General features: G+C 44.8%; 1 protein-coding gene across 4 annotated transcripts in view; it reads right to left on the minus strand.

Annotated features, from left to right (window-relative positions):
- The window catches only part of WWOX (WW domain containing oxidoreductase), a 964,125-nt gene that overhangs the window by 844,517 nt on the left and 94,254 nt on the right, over positions 1-25,354 (minus strand). Inside the window, exon 6 of one of the 4 annotated variants that reach the window (XM_057713314.1) lies at positions 18,209-18,318. The exons of the other annotated variants lie outside the window; for them this stretch is intronic. Within the exon in view, the coding sequence (XP_057569297.1) occupies positions 18,223-18,318 (96 nt within the window). The 3' untranslated portion in view covers positions 18,209-18,222. Of the gene's footprint in view, positions 1-18,208; positions 18,319-25,354 lie in introns of those variants that run through there. 4 annotated transcript variants of the gene reach the window in all.

A 25,354-nucleotide genomic window follows, 5' to 3' on the forward strand; every position in this document is an offset into this window, starting at 1 on the left:
TCTCTTGAGAGTCCATCCTTATTGTTGTAATGTGATGAATGGACACCCATGTTTAATTTCAACCTCGATCCCCCTAATACCATTTCTCCCCAGTGAAGAAGCAAAATTCTTAAGTTTGCCTACTCTGGGAATTCTCAGGAAAGTGATTCTTGAGTCTGCGGGTAAAATGTGGTATTCCTTAAAAACAACAACAAAACATTTTCCATCATCTGATATATTACATACTACCTATTTAAACATTACAGCCCCTAACAGCATACAGCAAGGACTTTACCTTATTTGCAGGTATGTCCTAACCCCTAGCAGGCACTCAATTAAGGCTTATTGAAGGATTGAGTAAATAAACTGGATTCCATATCGCATAGCAAAAAAAAAAAATCAAAGTTGAGTCTTCTTAAAATATGGACATGCCTTGCATAATTTACCGTACGGGCAAACTGGAAGAGAAGTCCAATGGGAGACTTCCTACACAATAGGAACGCAGTCAAGATAGGCTCAAGTCCAATCCTGTATTTCTCTGAATCAGCTACTCCTTAAGTTCCTATATATCGCTCCTCTCAGCCGATGGCAATTCCGGGAGAGAGGCAATTGATAATAATTATGTTTTCTGCCTTCTCTGGGGTTATGAATTTATCATGATGCGAAAGCTGAGCTACTCTGATGCCACGTTAACAATGATAAACGCCATAAAGACAAAAAGAAACTAAATTTAAGCATTTAGATTCTGCCCAGGAGTTTATTACACAGATTAACTGAGGAAAGGCAAAGCCCCGCAATTATGGAAAACGGAGGAGCAGCACACTGGCTGGCTATTGCTGACAGCCACCTGAGGAGGGATTTCAACTGCCCTCATTTCTGCAGGTACATTATCATGTGTTGTATTGTTATTCACAGGTGCAAGTTGATTAATTTGTATTCAGAAATTCTAAGTGGCAAATGTAATACATAGTAATACACTTTTTTTTAACTTTATGAACACAGAGAAAATGCCTAGGCCATCTCTCCTAAGTAACTCTTGCTCAACCAGTGAGCAGAAGTCAAAAGAGTTGTTCAAAAGGCTTTGAAAGAAATTGGTTTGAAAGAGAAAAAGGCAAGAGGAAGCCCCTCTCCCCTACCCCACTTCTTAAAAACAAAAAAGAAACAACAACAAAAAGAGCAACTAAGTCCAAAGGAAAACCAAACAAAAGAGAACAGCTGGGTAATGTCAAGCTGCCAGAATCATGGATGTTGTCAGCTCATGTACTTGTCTCCCGGCTCTCTGAGTGTTTCCAATAAAATCCAGAAACACCAGTGATGACTCACACACACAGACTGAGGCACCGTGGTCGGTGCTTTAAATAAGAGATAATGATACCTGTTAAATCCATCGCCTAAATGCAATCATGGGCAGTTCTTAAGAATACTGAACCAGCTCTCCGTTTTCTGCACTAAGGAGATAAGGAGTGGCATGGATAATCGAAATGGGTGGAAAATATAAATCACTGGTTTGAGAACACAGATCCTGATCTGTCCCTCTCCTCCAGCAGCTCCCTAGTCTGCGCCCCCAGCTGATTTATGTTCCTGATCCTGCTTCCCCCGCTTAAAGTGAATGTACACTCCCTCTCACACTGACCTTAGAAGTGGATCTGAGCCCCTGCTTCGGAGCTGGAGCAAACAACCTCCCATCTGAAAATCTCTGCGAACTAACCACAGCTTCGACAACAGGTACTCAGCAACTGGCAGTATTCTCACTGGGAAGTTTTATCAACCACCTAAGGGAACCTGAAGACGCAGTAAGAGTGGCACATTTCCGTGCATATATATTCACCGATATTATTCAAATACAATTTTGGTTTACTTTTTTGTAATTTCCCATGCTTACAATTCCTAACTGCTTTCCCAAGCCTGCTGCCACGAACAGGGCCCAGTCAAAGAAAGCACCTGTCCAGTGCTTGCATGTGTCACATTTGTGCTCACTGCCACCAGAGACACCGTGGGCACGGCTGAACCACCGGACTCGGCCTTCTTGTCCGTTCGTTACAGCATCTCAGACATGGCTGCAGACCTCCCACTACCTGCCACTCTGTAACTCAACTATTTTCCCAAACCCTCCCTGGCAGCATATACTGGATGGATTGGGAGATGCTGAACTGGAAATCGGGAAGGGAAGGAAACACCTGCGATGGTACTCTCGGGGCGGGGGAACACAAAGTCAGCTCCGAGAACGCGGTGGGGAAAGGTGGTCCCACTGAGGTACTCCGTAAGGTTTCACCAGTGGTATTCCACGTGGTCTGTAGGTTTATGGCTTGAATGAGCCACAGACATTGAAACGGTACGTTTAATTAACCCCAAAATAAAACGCATGGGATGGGAATCTGAGACCTCCAGAAACTGCAGAGACAGAAATGAGTACTTCCCCAGGCTTCATCCTTCCAAGCCCTAAAATACACATGGGGTCGCAAATGGTTCATTTTAATATATTTCAAGAATTATTACAGAAGAAACTAAATTTCTAAAGGGCCAAGTATAGGTTAAATCATAATATGGTGATGACAAAAGTTAAGGTCCCTTCTTGAGTTAAACAGAACAGGGGAAATTTTATCTGAAGTTAAAAAAAAAAAAAGTAATTTGATCAAGAATCAGCAATTTGAGATTCAAGTTCTGGTTCTTTTTATTTTGTCAAAAACCGTTTATGGAGTCTTGCTAAGTATTCACACTTCAACCCTTAATTTCACTTTTGCAAATGAAGAATTAAGTATTTGCCCTTATTGGTATATTAAATTCAACCAAGAGGAGCGGTTAGACCTCTGATCACACGTTGGAAGGCTCCTACAGACAGCGCTATACAAATGGGACGTGCTGCTATTATTGTATTGAGTCAAATGACAGGCTTCTTAGCACAAACCAGCCCTGGTATAATTCACGATGACAAACAATCTCAGGGACAAGAATAGAGATGAGCAGACGTCAGGTGACCAAGGAGACTCCTGCTAGGTTTGACTTTCTGCAGAAGCACCACAAGGGACGCAAAACACTGAAGCTGGGGTTCAGGGACACTTGAAACAAAAGGCTCCCACAGCCCCGCCCGGGATAAGCCCCTCCCACAACCCCAGAAGGGAGGCCAGCACAGCGAATGAACAATCCTCCAGCTGACACTGGAGTCATGAAAGGACATCTCAATGCTACATGTGTCAACAAACAACATTCACCCAAAAGCTCCAATGTTAAAAGGCCCAAAACACGCAGTTTTAAGTCATCTGAAATCCTGTTGCATCTAAGAGAATATAATTCCTATTAACTCTGCAAATATCTACTGAGGGCGGAAGAATGGATCTACACCTAGTGTCTTCTCCCCAAGGCCGTCTGCTTTCCCATCCAGGGAAGACAATGTTTTAGCGGTAAAAGAACACCTTGGACTTTTGTGATGACCTTCCTGTGTGTGATTCCCCACCCTCGCACTCCCTGCAAAGGCTGGAAGAGATGGGCCCCCGAGAGGGGATAAACACCCCGTTATACGTGATGGTGTGCCCCTGCTCACTAGATGGCCCTGGGCAGATGCTACCTGAGAACCATAACCACTGGCCAGAGAGATGGTCCTTTGGCCACGTTGGTATGGTGTCCTGGTGACATCTTGTGGCGAAACAGGATACAAATAACCCTAAAATTCCACCCCTGGCTGCATTCGGGTTAACTATAACCTGATGTCACCTGTCTTTCTCTGCCTGAGTAACTTCTCACTTTGTCCCTCCTTCTCTGAAGAGGAGCATCTTCTAGGCCTGTAAACAAGAGGCATATGCGGGGGTCCAACAGCCACCACGTTTAACCATGAATCAAAGCAAACAACTTCCCAGAGGTGACTGGGCACAGGAAAGTGGCAACTTTCACTAGAGGAACAACAGATATGTTCAAAGAGTTTATACAAAGATTCTATCTTCCACTGATCACTACCTACCCCAGTGGACTAATTAATAACAAGGCACCAGGAAGGAACTATGGCAATTAGGTGAAGGTGGGCAGGTAACACCTGTCTAGCTCCTAAGACTTCTTAAATAGAGCCTGGCATAAGATGATAAAATTCCCTCAATTTGTGTGAAAAGTTCTTCTTATTCAGTTATGAATCTACAATCCTGAAGTATGCAATCCACAAAAAGTAAGTAAACACGGGCGTTTATCTTGGGTTAAAAATGAATAAGGGAAAGGGAAAAGATTCCACAAATAAAATGATTCCATAATAACACGAAAAGCCCAACTGGCTATGACGGCAAACAGAGGTGAAAAGATTACACGGCAGTGAGGAGGCGGAACAGAGTTAAACTATTTGCACTGTGAACTGCAGAGTGTGACAGAGGCGTATGTAAATGCTAATATAAATGCCTCTTCGTGTGGAGTAATTTCTTTTTAAACATTTAGAAGGCGAGAGGTGCGTATCATGGAAGAGAGATGAATCTGTCTATATGAAATCCTTATGTCCGGGAATAGCTCTTCACAGACTGGCCTGGTCAGTGGAAACACACTTCCTGTGTGTGGCACATGGGACGTGTGCCTCTGATACATGCCTGCCCAGCAGGAACCACAACGCAGCCGTGCGTGACCTGCGTTACCTGTTCAGTGTGACAACACATGAGACCAGACGCGCACATCTGCTCCCTATTCCTGTCTACAACAGTAGCAGCACAGCAGTGAGGCCTGAGCTACACACAAAAACATCACAGGAGATATATATTTAGACAGCGTTTTCCTTCTAGCATTTTCTAGGCAGGGCCAAGGAAGATCACTATTAACATTTTTCTGGCAGAATACGCATCCCTGAGCACATTGAGATTTTTAAGATCCGGAGATTCAAAATGTTAGGTATCCTTCTCGTTGATGGCTGGGAAGCATCAGGCTTGGTGCCATTTCAAAACTGAATTAAACCTAAACTCAAATCCCAGGGCAGGTGGAATTAGAGCATATTACCCCATGGGCTCACCTCCGAGAGCTTAAGAACATCCGTTTCCAAGCATTCATTCCATTAATTTCTTGAGGATACCCAGATGTTGCTGAAGACTAAGCAACTGAAGAGATGCTTTCATTCTCCAAGCGGGCCAAAAATGCCAAGGTTTTGTTTTGTTTTGTTGTTGAGATGCAGAAGTAGCAGTGAACGCAGTGGCAATACCAGAACTATTTTTTTTAAATTCTTGGATGGGGAAAAGACAATTACAGTGCTTAGGTGTAATACGAAAGTGAGTCAAATTACAAACATGGAGAATAGAATATACAGCTGACCCTTGAACCACACAGGTTTGAACTACCTAGGTCCACTTATACACGGATATTTTTCAGTAGTAAATACTACAGTGTACCACGTGGCCCGTGACTGCTTGAATCCCTGGATGTGGAGAAGCATGGATATGTCAGCCGACACTGAATTACACTCGGATTAATCCCACCCGCCCCCACCCCCCCATTGTTCAAGAGTCAGCTGTAATTCACAGAGATGTGCTGGTTGGAAGCCAAGAAAAAACAGGATTCCAGGATTTTCACAGTTTAATATTGTTTATGAATTAAGATGGAATAATTGCGTTGAGGTGTAGTTTTCTTAATCAGCCCAGGTGTATTCACTGGGGAAGGAATAAATTATTCCAATAACTTGTATTGAGACAACTGACTAATCATCCAGGGAAAAGCAGCAGGATCCTTACCCCAAAAAATTCCCAGAGAATTTAATGACTTCAAGGTCAAACACAAGAGCAGTTAACTAGTAAGAGACATAAGTGAATGCAACATCACAGTGGAGAAGGATTTTTAAAGCATGGCAGCTGAAAGCAGAGACCATGGAGGACAGGCTGATCAATGTGACTACATTAAAATTAAACATAAAATTAAAAGACAAAAAAAAAAAAAGCAGAGACCAGGAGAAAACACCGGTGATATACACAACAAAGGGTTAATATCCCGGCCTGAACACATAAAAGGTTCTTATCATTCATAAAGACGCAGTGATGGAAATCAAAGAACACGAATGGACCATTTTCAAATGAAGACTGTTGATACGTACATTAAAAAAAAAAAAAGTTAAGCTTCACTCATAATCAAGGAAATGCACAGTAAAATCAGATTCAACTTGGCTTTCAAAAACGATACTTATTCTTAGTAAAAATACAGCAAGTAGCCTCTCAATCCTTCAAGAGGGCAATTTGGCAATTTATCTCAAAGCCTGCTCTTACCCTGGGAACCAGCGCTCCCAGGCACACTCAGTAATCACTCACTGATGTGTGCTATAGAGACATTCATTGCAATTCCGTTTACAATAAAGGAAAACTGTAAATAACCTATATGTCCAACAATAGGGGATTGGTTAAATAAATTACGACCCAACCATACATTAGGACACTGGGCAGCTATTAGAAATGATGCTGGCAAAGGATTTAATAGCAAAGAAATACTGCTAAGTGGAAAAGGGCAGTTTCCACGACAATTCCATTTTCTTTCTCTTTTTTTTGACCTGCCTATATTTTCACTTTTTTTTCCACAAACAATATAACGTCGTGATATCAGAAACTACATATATGAAATATCACCAAACGTAATTTGTTCCACTTAAGAGAGGAGGAAGAATAATGTAGACACAGCCTCTGGTCCTTTCCTTTCCACTGACGAGTCACGGAACTTTCAGCAGTCAGTCACTCAACCCATTCGGGCCTCAGATTCCTTATCCGTAAACCAGGAATAACACCTTCCATACCTTAGACATACGGAGAAGGTTAATAACACAGGTACATAGGTATACCTTCTCCAGACTTACTTTTTTGTTGTGCTGTTGTTTTGGAAACTCTGTGGCCGACCTAACCAGGCAACAATTTCCCAGCTCCGCTTGACAAATGTGTCCGCCCAGGTGGGCTCAAACGCCTTTCCCCCATCCCTCTGCAGCTGAACTCACACACCCTCTCCTTCTCGAAGCCCGGCCCAGCTGTGGGGATGGCTCCCGTCTCCTGCCTCCCACCGCTGCCGCTCCGCACTGCCAGGTTGCCCTTGACCCCTTCTAACGTCTGCTGTAGCATCCTTCACGGCCCGTCTCCCCTCAACTGCCAGGGGGCCTTCAACATCCTGCCCTACCCTCTTTTCGGCAGGAACCCCGGCACCCCTCCCTCTGGCCGTATCGGCCTCCGGAGGACCAGCTAAGACTGAAAAGTGCGAAAGGGGGTCCTCAGTCTCAGTGCCACTGACTCTGCGGGGGCCGGACAAGTCTTTGTTGTGGAGCCCGTCCTGTGCTTTGTGGGATGCTAAGCAGCCCATGAAATGCCAGCAGCAGCGCCTTCCCCTGCTGTGACAACAAAGATGTCTCCAGACACGGCCCCTGGTGGAGAACCGCCGCATGTGGTGAGAAAGACACTACTTTGCTGTTACTAACAGGCAGGGCCTCTAAGCACCAGGCACCCAGACCAAATAAACGATGGTCTTGGCAGGCGAGTCCATGCCAGGGCCCTGACCAGCATCTCAGGAGACGGAATGCCGCTCCCCACCTTCCCCTACCCCTTCTCAGCCCGGGGCTAAGGGGAGAGGACGGCCCCCCAAACCCGGAGCCTATCTGCATCTCCTCTGAGAGCATGTTCTGGAAGCGCGACGGAGCGAGCGTGAAGATCTTTGGTGAGATTACTTATCTCGAGCGCGTGTCACTTTTTCAGCCCCATAAAGCTGAAATACTTGAAATAGATGTCACTACATTTGTCATGAACTGACATGGCCAATTAATATTACAAATTCACCATGGAGAAACGCTTCCAGCTCCCAAGGTATAAACTGCTGAACATCACAATTTCATCGCGTAACAATGGGCCGACCTCGCCAGGGCTATAAATACGACCGGGCGCAGCCTGATTAAATGGTGAAAGTGCTGCTGCCGGGAGTCGCTTTCCAGGTGACACTTGTGCTGCGCCTGAAGTTACCAGGTACCACCCGTGTCTTGGCTGCAAAAAAAATTTTTTTTCCCTCAATCTCTCTTCGGGGAGAAAAGTTGACTGCTGTGTATCATGTCATTTTGTCTCCTCGGAGCTGGCAATTGGCAAGCTCGTTAGACAACGTGAAAGATTCTGGACAAGGGTTGTCCCAAGCTTATGTTGCCATTTAGCTGGCTGGACTGCTTCTTTTTCTTTCTTTCTTTCCTTTTCTTTCTTTCTTTTTTTTTTAATATTAAGCAGTGTCATGGCCAAACTTTTGTTCCTCATGAGGCACAGCTGGGCCCTTGGCCCTGAAGAAATGCATGTTGGAAAGGAACCGGGAAACGTGTGGCCTCTCTTTAACTTCCCGAGGGCAGGCGTCGCCCCTCTTGGCCCCGGGGGAGTCGGCCGGCTTCTTTGCCTTTGCCGGTGGCCCGTTGCAGCCATTGAGCAGAAAAAATGCCATTGTTTCAAGTAACAGAAAGATATTTGTGTGTGGGTGTGATTTTCAAACAGTCTCCATTCCCCGCTGCAAAGGGAGTGCATTTGACGTGAAATCCATGGGACATTTTTTTAGGAGGTGAAAGGCCCTGACTGTCCTCTCTGGGCAGAAGTCTTCAGCCCCAGGCCTGTGGCTTAGTTCTCTAGGTTTCTGGCTTGGAAGACAGAGACGGCATTAAGGAAAGAGATCATGTATTAAGGAAAATAAGTAGTGGCCAATACACTACCCAAACTGAATAAATCAAGTCTGCCTTGGAAATGGGGTTCTGGAAGAAGGTGAGACCAGCACACGGGAGCGTATGAAATCGGAGACAAATGTGTCAAAAACAAATTACAAACCTTCCAAGTACGGGATCACACATGAATGGGTGCTAATAATCACACACCAGTCAAACCCAATGTGTGTACTGCGTCTCGCATTTCACCAGCCAGCGCTAGCTCGCGGGTCATCAATTAGCAACCTCGGTTCTGGAGACCAGAAAAGGAGACGGGCCAGAGGACGCTGGTTCTGCCTCAACATCGGGATTCCTTTCTTTCTTTTCCTTTCCTCGTTTTGCTACATTTGACTTCTGAAGAAAAACAAAGAGCTTTCCTTTAAGAGGAAACCATGCAAGTCTCTGCTCTCAGACTCCACTGTTAATGGAAAGAGGACTTTCCCTCAAAGTCATCTTAATTAAGTTACTGACTCCTCTATGTCCAACACAACAAAAGCTCTAAGAAGTTTTTGCGCATTTACACCACACTTTTCCTTATTCTTCTCCTCTCAATGGTGGCATCTTTCTGTTTTATGAAAGGTGAACCACTCCACACAAAGAACAGTTTACTCCAATGCAAAGAGAAAGTACAGAAAATACAAAAACCCCGCTAAACCCTTTAATCTCTAACTTTCCGAGCAGATGAATTAACAGAGAGGACATTCGAGATTTATTTTCTTTAAGCTCCAACAGTAAAGAGTGTTTCAAAGTCATTCTCAAAGCTCTGGGGGTTTTTTAAATCCAAAGGAACCAAGCTTAACTCTGTGGTGTGATATATAATAAAACCTACTCCAGGATTCACCTACTTAAAGGTATATGGTACACTTGGATAAGAGAAAAAGAAATTAGAGGATCTAAACATACATGGCTCTAACGGTTAAAAATTTGGAATAAGGGTTTCTTGCTTCAAGTAGGAAACTCAAGCGTCTCAATGGATAATTTAAATCTTAATTTTAAAATGAGCCCAAGGAGAAGTTCCTGGAATGGATACCAGGTGAAGGGAAGACATTATGTGCATGTTTCCCTAGAAACACAGCATTCCTACCCTCTAACTCTGGGACTTTGTCATCACATACAGCCTAGCTCAGAATTGCCATTATGGTCTTTTACTCTTCTTGCTTCTTGTCACACCACCTTCTGTAAATTGCTTTTCATGTTAAAGAAAGTGTAAGTGGTTTTCTTGCCCCTAAATGTCTTGTCTTACACTAGAAAACATGAAGCATAGTCCAAATAAAAAAATTACAATTATCAATAGCCGTGTCAGAGATTAAATACCCGAGCTGAGACAGCTGAGTTTAAAAAGATGATAAAATGGAATGGAAAGCTTTGATTTTCTGGGTATGATCTGAAAGGATACTGTTGAGAAAGCAAAAGAATAGTCAGGAGGCCCTCGGGGATTACTTAGTAAGTCATTTCAGTAACACAGCTATGACCAAAAAACAGCATTTGTTAGATATTTGTTATACACTGTAGCAAGAACCCAAACTGAATAAACAAGTCAGCTTTGAAAGGAAGGTTTCAGAGGAAGGTGAGAAGCACATGCATGAGATGAGAAAGGTGCACGTTCATGTTATTTTGCTTAAATGGGAGCCTCCATGACATAACTGGACTCGGAACCACACGGAATTCATCAGCATCCCACGGGAGAGCCAAGAAATGGAACTCCCAACTCAAGAAAACATCAGACAAAATCCCAACGCATTCTAGACACCACTGGGTAAAGAACTTGAGTGTCCTGAATACACAAACGTTAGCAGCCGCTGGGCATCACCTCACATACCACAGGAGGACAATCCATTTCAAATTAATTTTAAATTCATCAGAACATGCTTGACAAAGTAATTTCACTGACGATGATTCAGGGGACACTGTAAAAAATATGTATTACAGCTTTATTGAGATATAGTTCACATACCATACAACTCAGCCATTTAAAGTGTACAATGAGAGGGGGATGAATTAGGAGCTTGAGACTGACAGATACATACTACTATATATAAAATAGGTAAACAACAGGGACCTGCTGTATAGCGCAGGGAACTAGGTCCAGGATCCTGTAATAACCTCTAATGGAAAAGAATCTGAAGAATGTATATAAATACATATGAGTGAATCACTGTACTGTACACCTGAAACAAAATGTTGTAAATCAACTACACGAATAAAAAAATAGTGTGCAATTAATTGCTTCTTAGCATCTTCACAGACAAGTGCAACCATCACCACAGTCAAGAAGAAACAAGAGAAAATAAAAAAGAGAAGGGAAGGGAAGAAACTGGGAAAAAAAAAAAAAGTGGAAAGAGACTCAGGGGCACATATTCCACAGTGCATTCCTCTGGTCTTTGTTGTAGATTCTGTCACTATTTCCCGCGGTAATAGAACTCTATTCGCCTGGCTGCCAAATAAACTCTCTTCCCAAATAAAGTGAGGGAGGAAGCAAGAGAAAACTGTTCATTCGCAAAAACGGAGACTCACCGAGTTAAAAAATTAAGTTGTACCGATCAGAAATGTAATCATAGGAGACAAGCTCTGAGAGTTTTTCAATCACTGTGGGGCTGCGTCAATGTGAAGTCATGTTACATTAAAGAGAAAAACGTCTGGGAGAGTCTCCCCGTGTCACTTTAGATTAGATTTGTTGTTGTATTGGGCTGTGCCTTTCCTCGGCTTTATTTTACATTTTAAAGGTACTTGCTTAATGCCCATAAATAAGAAACATAACCTGTGACTTGTTCTCAGTTGCCCGGGAGATTAGGAGACAGCAAAAATTAAACATGGAGAGTAAAACACAATGTCCGTTAAGATTCATATTAACGTATTAACTAACTTTCCCGGGAGTAATCAAACATAGGGCAACTTCAAACCCAGCAATTTTTAACTCCGCTCCACTAAATTTTAGAGTTTATACAAAAATCAATTTGTGGTCTATCTCCCTTCACCCACTCTACCATGTAGGAGGGAACTGGAAAATTCCATCCAGTCTGTCTCCACATCGCGTCAAGCGTGACTTCTTTCGTCTCACCAAGATCATGGTAAATTGCATATGAGTTTAGTCCTGGGCTCTGAGGGCTTCTAAACATCGAGTTGCATAAAAGTGACACTTCACCAATTTAAGTGATAAGTTTTCAAATTGTGAGGAGTCTAATTGTAACGATAAATTCACCTTGCTTTCCTCTGTGGTCAGACATCCATATCTTTAACAAACAAAAGTGGCAGTTCAAAAACAATCAGACTTCCCAACTCCACTGCATAAAAATCACTGTCTACAGACAGCACATAAACTTGGATGTGCATCTACACCATGGCTCACGCAGGCTAAGTACCTTCAGAGCTGGGGGAGACCCTTGCCTGGAAGTAATGCCTTTCCTACTTGGCCTCCTACAGTGGAGACCATGGTGGACATCAAAAAAAAAACTAGAGAACACGTGAAAACCTCACTTTGATGGTCATCAATGTAGCAACTTTATCATTATGTATATTTTTTCCTTAGAGGAAGCAGAGTGGTCTTCATATTGGCTGACAGTACAAATAGAGAAAAGACTGCCGCCTCATACGGTCCAATCATGACACCCACCAACAAACTGCCTCTTAATGACAAGCACATGAAGAAAAGCAAAGACAAGGAGGAACAGGGACTATGGACCTCAAAGGGGCTGGACAGGGGTGGGCCTCTGCTTCCCACAGAAAAGGAGCTTACTGCTGAAATACAAGAAGCTGGCATGTGAGTTTCCAAACCGGCCCAGAGTTGCCAAGGGCGTGAAGTCTGGAAGGATCTTTGAGGGTCATTTGACGAAGCTCCACTTCCAGCTTATGTGCTGACTTAGGAACCTGACCTCCGCAGGAGATGCGTCTCCCGGCCTCCAGGGCAGCCAGAATTATTTATCCCTGTCTCCCTATCTATTAAACACCCTCTCCCAGTAGGTGAGATAACCGTTTGCTGAATGAACGGATGAATCACATGTTTAATGTTTCAGGCAGGTGTGAAACACTTTGCAGGACAACCTGGTGCACGAGAATGTTCAATAAGAGATTTCTCTGCTGAGCCCCTTTGAAGCTTCCTGGTCTCTATTAAGGTCAGAAGCTCAGAACCTGGCAGATAGTCTGCCCAGGCTCTGATCTCGTCAGGATGGTGAAACACAGCAGGGATCTGTAAAAAGCAGTGTTCTCTCTCCCGCGCTACAGTAGCCCAGGTGATTACTCCGGGCCCTTCACTCATTATCTACTCCTCAAACAAAAGGCTATTTCCTCGTCTTGTCTCTTCTTCTTGTATCTTTACCTTCCCCCCCCCCCCCGCCCTTGCACCAACATTGTACCTACATAAACACTGTTTCCACCAGCCAAAAACCAGGAGTCCTGCCAATTATCCTCACTTTGGACACCATCTGACTTCTCCATCCCTGAGGGAGGGAAGCTAGGACGAAGCAGGAAGGAAGGGCCGGATTTTTATTCCTGTGTCTGTGGAGCAACGTGCTAGCATCACAGGGGAGGCAGAAGGACACCCCTCCCACTCCTGAGGATGTCCAAGTCCTGATCCTTGGAATCCGTGAATATGTTTGGTCACGTGCCAAAGGGGAATTCAGGTTGCAGATGAAATTAAGGTTGCTAACCAGCTGGGCTGAAAACACAGAGATTACCTGTGGGACTATCGAGATGGGCCCAAGGTAATCGCAAGGGTCCTTAACGGTGGAACACGGAGACCAGAGAAGAGAGTCGGAGGAAGACGCAGCTGAAGAGAAACGCGACCGACGTCGCAGGCTTTCGAAATGGGGCCACAGCCAAGGAATGCAGCAGCGACAAACACAGGGAAACAGATTCCTTCCTGGCGACTCCAGGAAGGGACGCAGCCCTGCAGACACCGATGTTTCAGCGCAGTGAGACCCGTATCAGACTTCTGCCCAGCAGAACCGTACGAGAATAAATGCATGTGGTTTAGCCGCTAAGTTTGTGTGAATCTGTCACAGCGGCAAGAAGAAACTAACACGTGGGTACAGTGGGCGTAACTCATCAGTCAAGCTATTGGCTTTCCGATTTACAAGTCTCCTATTGATCTGCTTTAAAATAATTAAGCCAGACTACTGGGGGCAAAAAAACAATCAAAAAAATTGTATTTATTATCACTTTTGTCACGGGTGGGGTGACAGTGACAATGACAGGGCTCACGGCAGCGGACACCGCATGAGTGCCAAGTGCAGACACTGTGCCTGGGGATGTGTAGGGGTTGTCATCTAACCCTCACAAACACCCTATCAACACAAACAATTACCTACCACATTTTAAGAGTGAAGAGACACGTTCAGAGGGGTGTGGCGCTTGGTCGAAGGTCACACAGGTGGAAATTGGTGGGGCTGGGGCTTGGACCCTTCAGTCTGATCTTGAAAACACTCGGATGCCCCCAGCAAGAGGAACAGCAGCGACCGTGGGGAACCAGCCTGCGGCAGGGACAGGGATCCTGAGACCCAAGGGTCCGGGAGGTCAGTCTGAAATGTGGGAGCCACAGCACAGGTGGCAGAGAGGCAAGGTGGCTCTGACGGGTCAGGTGCCCCTCCCCTGGTGGCGGAGAGGGCACGCGCCCGGCACCGGATGAACCTCATTCTGGTGCTCAGAAGAGCCGAGACAGGCTCACAGCAGAGCGTGACACATCGATCGGCTGCTGCTCTGCGGCAGGCCCGTCCCCTCACCCCCCGGACAGGTCTCAGACAGCCTCCTGAAACCGCCCTGGGGGCCCCAGAGGCCTTGAGGTCTCCAGAGCTTGTCACTCAGGCACTGAATACACTTAGTCTAATTGGATATTATTCCTTCTTTATGAAGCCAAGCAGGTTGTTACCTAGTTCCCTGGGTAAGACATGTGCAGCTTCATTTTGCAATTATATCTCCCTGGTATTTGTCATGGCACAGAAGTGAAATCTCTGTGTTGCTGGTCCCCAAAGTCATCTTTTCCTTCTGTTTAAAATGTAGGTGCTATGCCAGGTCTTTTCTAACCAGTAAGCGCTTTTCCATCCTCCATGAGGAAAAAAGAAAAAGAAAGAAACCTGCATTACCTGACCAATTATTTTCTAACCTGCATTAAAAATAGATGCCATTCCCAGTGCCACTGTGGCCATTGTTAGAACCGCTCACAACTGTCCTGGTTCTTCCATTCTTTGGGGGCACACGGTAGGGCTGCACTTCCCTGTCCTTCTGAAGTCAGGCATGGCTGTGGACTTGTTTCGGCCAATGAACTGTGGCCGGAAGTAACATTTCTGGGTGGAAGCTATAGAAGCCAGGCACTGATCTGCCATGTCCCCTCCCCTCTACTGCAAAAATAAGAGAGGCATATGTAAGAGGTGATGCCGAGGTCATCCCAGAGCCCTGAGTAACTTTAAGGGGCCGAGCCCCTCTTTCTACCCTTGTTGGTCAACTATCATGAGGGAGAAATAAACTTGTTGTGTAAAGCCACTGAGAATTGGGGATGTTTGTTACTGCAGCACGACCTAGTGCAGCCTGACTGGTAAAAGCCAATTTATACACTCACATCTTTGTGCTCCACCTTCTTATCATGAAGTTAGCTTTCCTTTTTGCTTCCAAACATGAGTTACAGAAGGTGGGTCAGGCAGGCCCCATAGGTTGCAAGGTCTACCCTGAATCCTGCATCCTTTTTGGCTTCCCTGCCTCTCTGTCTCTCTCTCTCTCTCTCTCATTCTCTGCAGCACACACCTACTCCAGATTCATACAACAAGACAGACAACGGACCTCACTCTTACCACCACCTCATCTTGAGAGGGTTCCAGGTAGACTCACCCACATTTCAGTTACAAAATGCAAATCCAGGCAGAGTCAGCCTATTAGGCCTCCTGGGCTTTCTAAGATCCAATATGAGCCATACGTAGTCAAGGAAGGGGTCATTCCCCCATAACCCCCTGGAAAACCACCACAAGTCCAAGTCCTTTCCAAATGCCTTAGCGAATTCTTTCCTCTGAGGTTACATCCTTCCCTACCAACCTCTGCCCTCCGAGAAGAAGTCAACCTGCTCCTTCTCCACCTGGTGAGCCTTCCTTCTGTAACAGCGTCTGATGGCCAGAGAAGCAGGGAGCTGAAATGCTCTCCGCCACACTGCTGCAGAGGCCTGACGCTGCTCTCGGGAATGAGGTGAGCATCCCCGCTGAGCGCCTTGCTGGGGAGGGCAGTTCACAGCCCTGTGCTCCAAGCAGGATGCCCACAGGCTGGCTGCTCACACACACCTTTCCCAAGAGACACCCCCCCCCCCCCGCCCCCAAACAAGAGAATATGGTCAAATAAATGTAGCTACCATGATCAGGTAGCTACCATGATCACGTGCTAGGGACCTACCATGCATTATCTCAGGAGTCCACAGTTAATTAAAGCTCAGAGGGGTTAAACAGCAGTAAACCGCAAAGCTTGGATTTGTACCAGGTTTTCTGACGCGGGGTCCGTACCCCTCCCACTCCACCAGACTTCTGTCCCTTGCGCCTTTTCTGTGTCTTCGCCCTGCCAGGAAGATCCTCTCCAATCACATCTGCACTGCAAAGCCTTGTTCTGCTTCTCCCCATCAGCCATGCCACGTGACCCAGACTCACCCTGGCCTCTCCCTTCTGGAACCTCTTTTCCAGTGCTGGGGTCTTACTCTGGGCGGCTAGGAGAAGATACCACAGGCTGCGTGGCTTAACCTCACGGTTCTGGAGGATGGAAGTCCAAACCAAGGTGGTGGCAGACCCAGCTCCTGGTGAGGGCTCTCTTCCTGGCTTGCAGGACAGCCACCATCCGACCGTGGGCTCACATGGCCTTCCCTCAGCGAGTGCCCATGCGGACTGAGATCTCTCTCTACCTGTTCTTGTAAGGATGTTAACCATGTCGTGAGGACTCTCACGACCTCAGCTCAGCCTCATCACCTTCCAAAGGCCCCACCTCCACATACCATCACTCTTGGGGGGGGCGGGGGGGGGGGGCGGTTTGGGCTTCCACGTATGAATTCAATGGGGACACAAACCTTCAGCCCACAGCAGTGAGTACTGGAATGAGCGTGCTAACTCTAGGCACACGGTCTAGCTGTCTATTTTCTTCTGGGTTCCCAAGGTGCCACTCTCTGTGCTTCATAACATAAGACCTGACAGTGCAGCGAGAGCGGCCACGGTGGCCGCAGTGGCCAAGAGCCGCAAGGGCTTTCCAGGTGCCGGGTCCTTTGTTAAGCAGCTCACCTGCGTGATCCCCTATCTGCACGGCTCTATCCTGCACTCCATGCATGTCTCTCTCTCAAGCGTCACCTCACTGACAAAAGCCTTGCCCCCAAAACCCAGATGAAAGCAGTGCTCGGCACACATATCTGATGACTGACTGAGCGAATGAATGCATGAAAAAGCCCTTCAAAGCCATGCCCATGTTCATGGACTCCTTGTCCTGTGTGTGTCCCATGAGAAGACTCAGTTGGTTCCATCACCGCCTTCCTGGGAAGCAACGCTCACCCCGGACTCAGGGAAGACTGACAGCACTGGAGTGGAGGTAATCCTCCTCTTCCACTAAGCCAGGCCAGAGCCAGAATCAGAACCCCAAATAAACGCCTCTCAGTCCTCAAGCCTCTCAGTAAGAATATCTGAAGTATCTTTAATCAAACTTTAGAGGCTCAAATTGCCCACAATTCTAGAAGTGCCTCCAGTTACTATGGATTTATCAGTGAAGAGAATGAAATAAAGAAAATTTGTTTCACAGTTAAAGTCGAGGCCACTTTATCCCAGATGTACTTAAATCATGTAGCTCTTAACAGAATCTTTAACTATAAATATACTAAATTTGGTAGTAGGATAGATTAACTACAAAAGGAAATTAACACTGCCTTAGAGAATGGAGATAACATATTAAACCATGGATAGGCTACTTTTGAGAATTTTAACTGGGTAGACCTAACATTTTTAAATGGATAGATATTACAGATGATGAAATACTCTTTGGCCACCCTCTGAAATGCAACTGAACTTACATTGATTAGGAAGAGGAGAGAAATCTAGTATTGTATAGGGACTGACATTAAAAACTTTAAATGAGCCCCCAGATGACTCCTTAGGAAATAGGTTTTGGTGACCCAAAGGCAAGAAACTGCAGGGTTTCGTTCCATCATGAATGTGCGTGTGCAGGATTTCATCTGTGGGTAAATAAGCACTCACCTTCCGAAGAGACCAGCAGTAACCACAGAACTTTTCAGGGCTTTGTCATTAGCCCTGTTTGCATTCTCCAAAGCAAACTGATGGTCTCCCAACGCGGTACATTAAAAGATCCTCGGCGGGACCGACTGCCTGATGCTTCCCCATTAAAGACAGCACAGCTCAATTAATAGCTTTTCAATATACAATTTAATTTTTCTTTCATCTTGATCCACAGCCTGGCTCAAAATGAGGAATGCTGGAATAGATGTACTTTGAATACTGAAGCAAGTCTTTATAAATAAACCTATCACACTTGTAATGATTTCTGTCATAACATGACAAAATAAATGAAGCTCAGCGTCGGGCATTTCTGCTCACACGTCATTTTTCCACCATCACCAGAACCGACAATTTGTTGGGTTTTTTTTTTTTTTTGGCTTCTCTCTAATACTTTTTTCCCACTTCTCTCTGAATGGCATTCTGCTGTTTGAGTAAAGTTCTTCCTTTTCTTTTCTTTCCCATTCCCTGTGTAACAGTTCTCTGGAAAGAAGAAAATTACTATTCTGTTACTTACATGTAAGGTAAGGAGTGTAACTTATAAATGAATTATGAAGGTCTTACCCTTGGAAAGACATACATATTTCATCATAACTATGATCCATAACACTTACTCCACATACAGTATTTATATTTATACGTGATTATTCTAGGTTTTTTGAATCTCAGCAAGCCCATGCTTTCATAAGCAAATCCAACATTCTCCTTTCACCTGTAAGGCACAAGTGGAACATAGGAAAGGCCCTCCCAACCGACCCTGCACACACACTCTCTCCCATGATGGAAGGTGTTACATTTACAAAGAATGCTGTGAGTCAAGCGATTTCTCAAAGGCATACGACGCAGTATTCAAATAGCTCCAGGTGCTTGCTATTGGTCAGAGAGGCAGAGGTCTGGACCAGAGACAGCGTCTTCCCTTTAAATGTATTCATAAAAACAGACTTGACAACATTTAGTGCCTTGGGTAGAAGCTGGGTGGCACTGATGCGGATTTCTCACCATCTTTCTTGAGCTGGGTGAGGAAAGAACATGACCTCCCCCTCCAACGTAAACAAACATCAGGGGAGAGACTCAGCTACAAAACCCAGAGCCTTTCTCACCAACTCGATTCAGTCGGTCTTTGTCAGGCTGCAGAGGCAGTTTTGTTGCCAAGTTGAGACCTTGGGTAACATCACAGTTGTGTCATGATGACAAATGGGCTTATTTAAAACTTACCGGTTTTATCTCAGTGTATTTTGATTTTCACATTATAATGTATAACCTACTTTAAAAATTCACAATACGTCTCAGATTTTCCAACTCATTCACTGCCTATTTACCATGAAATAGAAATTACACACAAACATGTGTGTATATATGTGTGCGTGTGTGTGTACAACCATCCAAAACAGAAAGTGACACAACTACCCATATTTTAAACACCCTCCTTCCATGTTTAGTCTCCTTTCCCTGATGCTAGACCACTACTTATGAAATTCCGAGGGAACTAAACAAAAGCTCTAAGAGACTTTTTAATTGTCAGAGATAGAGTACTTAGAATTTATAGTAATTAACTAGTCATTACTTCAAATAAGAACATTAATTGGTATGTTCAGAAAATCTGCAGCATTGCAAAATTTAAAATAAACATTACAAAGATATCATTTACAATTAATCTATATTTACCACTGAAGTGAGCTTCAAACTATATTTCTTTCTATTATGCTTTTATTGGCTACAGCACACAGTAAATGGGGTGTGTTAAGCACAGCTTCCTAAACACCTAAATTTATAAAACCCAATTACATAAATTAATTAGGAATGAACACACATATTTGAGCCTTTGTTTGCAACGGTAACATATGAAACATGACAAAATTAATAAGTAGACCTTAAAAGAAAAAATACTGTCACGTATTCATTTTCCGTAACAGATTTTTATGAGATTTAATTTGACTTATCTAGTCCTAAGGGTCATGATTCTTAATAAATATGCAGTTTCTCTCCATTTCATATATATGTAAAGGGTATGTTTCTATGCTTCCTAAAGGACCAAGAATGTATAAAAACTCAAGGGCATTTATATCGAGATTCAGAGACAGAAGGGCAAAGAATTACTCAGATGTTATTCCTATCTTGTTTATCTCCTATGCTGTTTTCAAACAGCCTTTTGGTAATTAGAGCAGTATACACACAAAATTAAGAGACTTGCCATCTCCCAACTTATCAGAGGAAACATCCATTAAAACAAGCTTAGTCTTAGCTCCAAAGAGAAACAAAATATTGATATATGATCAAGTCAGTCAGAAGAACATGGATGGAAAAAGATACTGGTTTTTTGTGTGTGAGCCAATAAAAATTTTTAAATGCAAAGATCTGAACCCCCAAAATGCTTTCCTAATATATTGTGAATAAATCAGATAATTTTACATCGTTGTTTGCTCAAGATGATATTTCCTCGCATGGAAAAGCCATCAGAAAATAGTCTGGATTTTTTTAAACAGTAAAAGGAAGGACTCTGGACTGGAGGTGATCTCTCCCCTCATCCCCAGTAAAGCGGACTCCTAACACCATCATTCACACATGCCTGCAAGGTTGCCAGGTTCAGAGAGACATGCCGGCAGGAGCACACACATTTGAACACAGGTTTTCGACCTGGTTTAGGAGTCTTGGTTAGAGGAAAAGCAGGGACTGCGTAAAAGCAAAGCCTGTTTCAGGCCTCTGTTCTGGGACAGCTCCTGGGAAACAAAGGAGGCTCTTCAGGTCGCAGACCGCGTCCCTGGGTCAGAGGATGTCCCAGCCTCCCCACCCTCCCCGCCCTCACTGGCTGGGGTGAAGGGGAATCCCTCACCAGAATAAATAAGAATGCAGAGTTCCTTGGATCACCACACAAGGTCAAACACAGTCTATACTAAAAAAAAAAAAAAAAAAAAAAAGTCCATCTTGATGTTTATAAAGCAAGATCCTTTCCCAAGACCCTGCAGCATATGAGACAGCAGAAGGGGGGTGTGGTCCGCAGCCTCATCCACACCTTCATCAAGCCTCACACCCCACTGCTCCACATGGCTTCTCCACTGGTCCCTCCAGCTCAAAAGACCCAAACCAATGCACTTCTCTCCCCTCCCTCCCTCCCTCCCTCCTCCTCTACCCGGGCTCCCTATGTCAGGGAAAGGTGCAGCCACCCAAGCATCCCCTGGAGGCAGCCTCCACCCCTCCCTCGTTCACCACCCCTCCGCCCACCTCAGCACCCACCTCCTCCACCTCTCTCGGGGGCCTTCTCTCCTCTCCAACCCCAGGGCTCCTGCCTCCTTCCAGCCCTTCGATATTTGCTGCTGAGATGACTGTGAGACCCCTGGGCCAACCTGAATAGGCCAGGCTCCCGATGCTGCCAGAGTCAGCCCCCTGAACGTACACTGGCTCCCTGTCAACCTCCGCCCCACCCTCCACCCCACCTGCCCTCATTATGAAACCCCAGCAAGGTACCAAGGCTCCCGGGGACAGGCCCCAGCTTTCCCAGCTAACTTCATTGCTGGCCGTGTGTCCCTGCTCTCCAGCGGCACTGAGCTGCCCTCTGTCTCCAGCCCTTCGCCCAGGGAACACTCTCTGACGACAGTGCCCTTCTTTACTTTTCTTCTTTTTGAACTCTAGTAATTCTTCCAACTTCTCCCACCAGGATGTTGAGGGGCTAATTTTACCCTTGCTTCTATACATGGCAGAGAGCTGGGACTCCAAAAACATGTTTTATTTTCCGTTTTGACCCTTAAAATATCATTACAGTGCTGCAAATAAAATAACTGTGCATGTATTTACTCACCTACTATGTTCCAGGGACTATTTCAGAAATTCGGTGGCAAACACAAGAAATTTATGGGGTTTACATTTGAAGAAGAAAAACCAGGGACTTCCCTGGCAGTCCAGTGATTAAGACTCTGCACTGCCAATGCCAAGGGCATGGGTTCAATTCCTGGTCAGGGAACTAAGATCCCATATGTCACGTGGCATGACCAAAAGATTAAAAAACAAAGCGGGGCGGGGGGGGGGGCAAAAAAGCAAGTAAACCAGTAAATAGCAAATATAATGAAAGGTCAGGCCACTTTTTAAAGGGGGACATATTACAGAAATAGAGAATTGAGGGGCAGGGCACCATTTTACACAGGGTATAAATGTGTAATGACAAATGGATTAATTCCAACTTCCTGGTACTCCAAGGGAATTAATTTTTGTTTCCAATGAAATTTTATTTTTAAACTGTTGAAAGCCTAAATACATATATGGTTACAGAAAAGTTCCCCACACAGGAAGCTGGTCTGACAAACAGACCAACAATTATATCAATGAATTTCACAGTCACAACCGGGATCTAGAGCGCCTCTTTGAGATTCGATTCCTGAAAATTTGACCCACTTAGCTGTGTTCCAACACCCAAAGCTCAAGATGCACAAAGCTCAGATGCCCTGTGAACTTAAGGAACCTCACCAGTTAAGTCCCTGGGAAAGGAAGGAAACAGAAGGATGAGGCACAATCTGAGACTCACCCTTCATCCCTTCCAAGGGCCTCAGCAGCGCGTGGTCGTGGAGGGCGGCGCAGCACCAGCACCAGCACCTCTCCTGAGCCAGCTCTCAGGGCCCAGGCTGCCCAAGTGCCCCCCGTCTGGCTTGTCAACCGGAAGTTATCCAGGTTCCAGGGGCAGTCTGGGAACGTGGTCCCTTACCACGTTTTCAGCCAGATTGCTAGACGAGCATGGCTAGTAAAAGTTCAGGCGATGAAAGGGAAGGTCAAGAGAGACGAGCTTAGAGGGGAAAGGTACAGAGAATACCAAGAAAGAAACTGAAGAGTACGTGGAAAAGAACACCCAGTGAGGGGTGCAGAGGCGGTACGGATTGAGCTTAAGAATGACTCAGAAATACAAACTTGTGGTTACCAAAGGGGAAAGCTGGGGGGACGGATAAAGGAGGAGTCTGGGATTAACACACTACCACGTATAGAATAATCAACAAGAACCTACTGCAAGGCATGGGGAACTCTACTCAATATTCTGTAATAACCTATATTGGAAAAGAATCTGAAAAAGGATGGGTATATGTATAACTGAATCACTTTGCTATACACCTGAAACGAACACAACATTGGAAATCAACTATACCCCAAGATAAAATAAAAATTAAATAAGAAAAAAAATGGAAGAATTCCACACCCATAGCTTGGCACGAAGGGCTGGATCAGGACCGTTTCAGAACGAACCAAACTGTGTTAGAAGACTATCAAGGCCTATTTCTCTCTTGTATTTTTTTCAACCTGCTATAAACCACAGAAGGCTATTCTGGCCTCGCCAAATGCTTCTCATTCAATCTCTGAGCTAGCAACACTTCGGACTTGAGCGCAGTCTTAGAATAATCAAGCTCAGACCACTGGTACCTTCCTATCTTGCCTTCCCGTGCTTTCAATATTCTCGCGCGCTTAACAGGTCTTCCTTACACCCTCAGCCTTTTCCACATTCCCCATATAATGATGCCATATTAATTTTCCTTCTCAAAAATTAATTGTCTTGACATTTTGATTCCTCGTTGAAATTCCTTCTCTACTTCAGTGGTTGCAAAAGAAAGGAAATATACTGCCAAATTAGTGGGTACATTTCTACACCTTATGATAAGAACATTTTATGTGGATGTTTCCCAATAGTACATTCCCCTCCACGCAGGACGGATGAACGGGGGCATAATTAAAAACCAGAACCGATCATACTGTTCTCAGCCCAATTTCCCTTCTAACTGCTTCAGTGAGGCTGAGGAATTGCTGTCTCTATTGGGAAGGAGGGAGTCAACGTTTGCCTTTTCATCATAAGCTTTTCTTCTGTTTGCAGTCTGCTGCACACTCAAACGTGCTCACAAATAAAAAAGGAATGAATTTTTAATGGCCTGAATTGAATTGGGGAGGGATGCCTATTTTCCGCCCCCAGCGCAGCCCATCACAAATGCACACGAGTAGAAGAGCATCCCTTCCGGAGAAGGAAAAGGCCCGCACCCCCAGAGAGGGCAGGCCCCAGACGAGCCAGCACAGTGATGCTCTACAGAAACAGACAGGCTCACTTGGGCAAGGGCCACCACACTCCAAAACTAACCCAGCCCTTACAGAAAACAAAGCGTCCCTTGGGCTATGAACACCGAAGTCAGATCTCTTGGTACACGGAAGAACAATGGAAAAGCACCCAGTGAAGACACAACTCAGGCGGTTGCCTGAGCAGCCAGTGCCCCTGGAATGTGAGCACAGCAGTAAGAATGACAACAATAAAAACTCTGTGACAATCCACCATCTCAGGGTAACTCTGCTAATCACTCAGGCAATACCACTCGAGGCCCCCACAGCAGCCGTACAGAGCAGGTAGTAAGACCGCATTTTACGTGGAGGAGCTGAGGCTCAGAGAGGTCAAGTGCTTTGACCAAACCTTTGCTTTTTTTCCGTTACTTTCTCTCTATCCTTCTCTCTCTCTGTTACAACCTGTACAGAAGGTCTTGGAAAAGCTCATCCACAAGGTGAGAGGAATGAATTCAAACCCACTAATTTAGCAGTGAACCAGAGGAGAGAATGAGAAGACGGGAGAGGAATTTTTTTTAAAGCCCTACCAGGTGCACAGGGAGCACAGCCAGAGGCCAAGGCCACGAGCGGCAAACACTGCTGCTCTGTCTTTCCAGGTCTGCCACGGATGCAACGTCTCGCCTCAGAAATCTCCTGGTAGAAGACATGGAATCAACCTAAATGTCCACTGACAGGGGAATGGATAAAGAAGACGTTGCACATATATACAACGGAACACTACTCAGCCATGAAAAAGAACGAAATAATGCTGTTTGCAGGATGGACCTAGAGATTCTCATGCTAAGTGAAGTAAGTCAGACAGAGAAAGACTAATACCATGATATCGCTTAAATGTGAAGTCTAAAAAAAAAAAAAAATGATGCAAATGAACTTATATACAAAACAGAAATAGACCCAGAGACACAGAAAACAAACTTATGGTTACCAAAAGGGCAGGGGGTTGGATACATTAGGAGTTTGGGATTAACATATACACACACGACTATATAAAACAGATAACCAACAAGGACCTACTGTATAGCACAGGGAACTCTACTCAATGTTTTGTACTAACCTACAAAGGAAAAGAATTTGAAAAAGAATAGGGGTGTGTGTGTGTATAAAGTATACATGTAAGTAAATATACATAACTGAATATATATATACACACACACATATATATAACTGAATCACTTTGCTGTACACCTGAAACTAACACAGCATGGTAAACTAACTATACTTCAATTAAAAAAAAAAAGAAAGAAATCTCATGGTGACACTCAATAACTTAAAGGGGAGACACTAAGACATGCATCATTTATTTCCTTCCTTGCTGTCCCAACAGGCTTAGAAAGCAAATTAGGCTACACTCTGGCCACCGGGTCAGTGGTGACCTCTCTGGGAGCCGCTACCTTCATAGGTCCATAAATAATTCTTTTTCCTACGAGTAAATGCTCTTCTCGCATCT

This window comes from Hippopotamus amphibius, chromosome 16, assembly GCF_030028045.1.
Source record: "Hippopotamus amphibius kiboko isolate mHipAmp2 chromosome 16, mHipAmp2.hap2, whole genome shotgun sequence".
Taxonomy (NCBI): Eukaryota; Metazoa; Chordata; class Mammalia; order Artiodactyla; family Hippopotamidae; genus Hippopotamus; species Hippopotamus amphibius.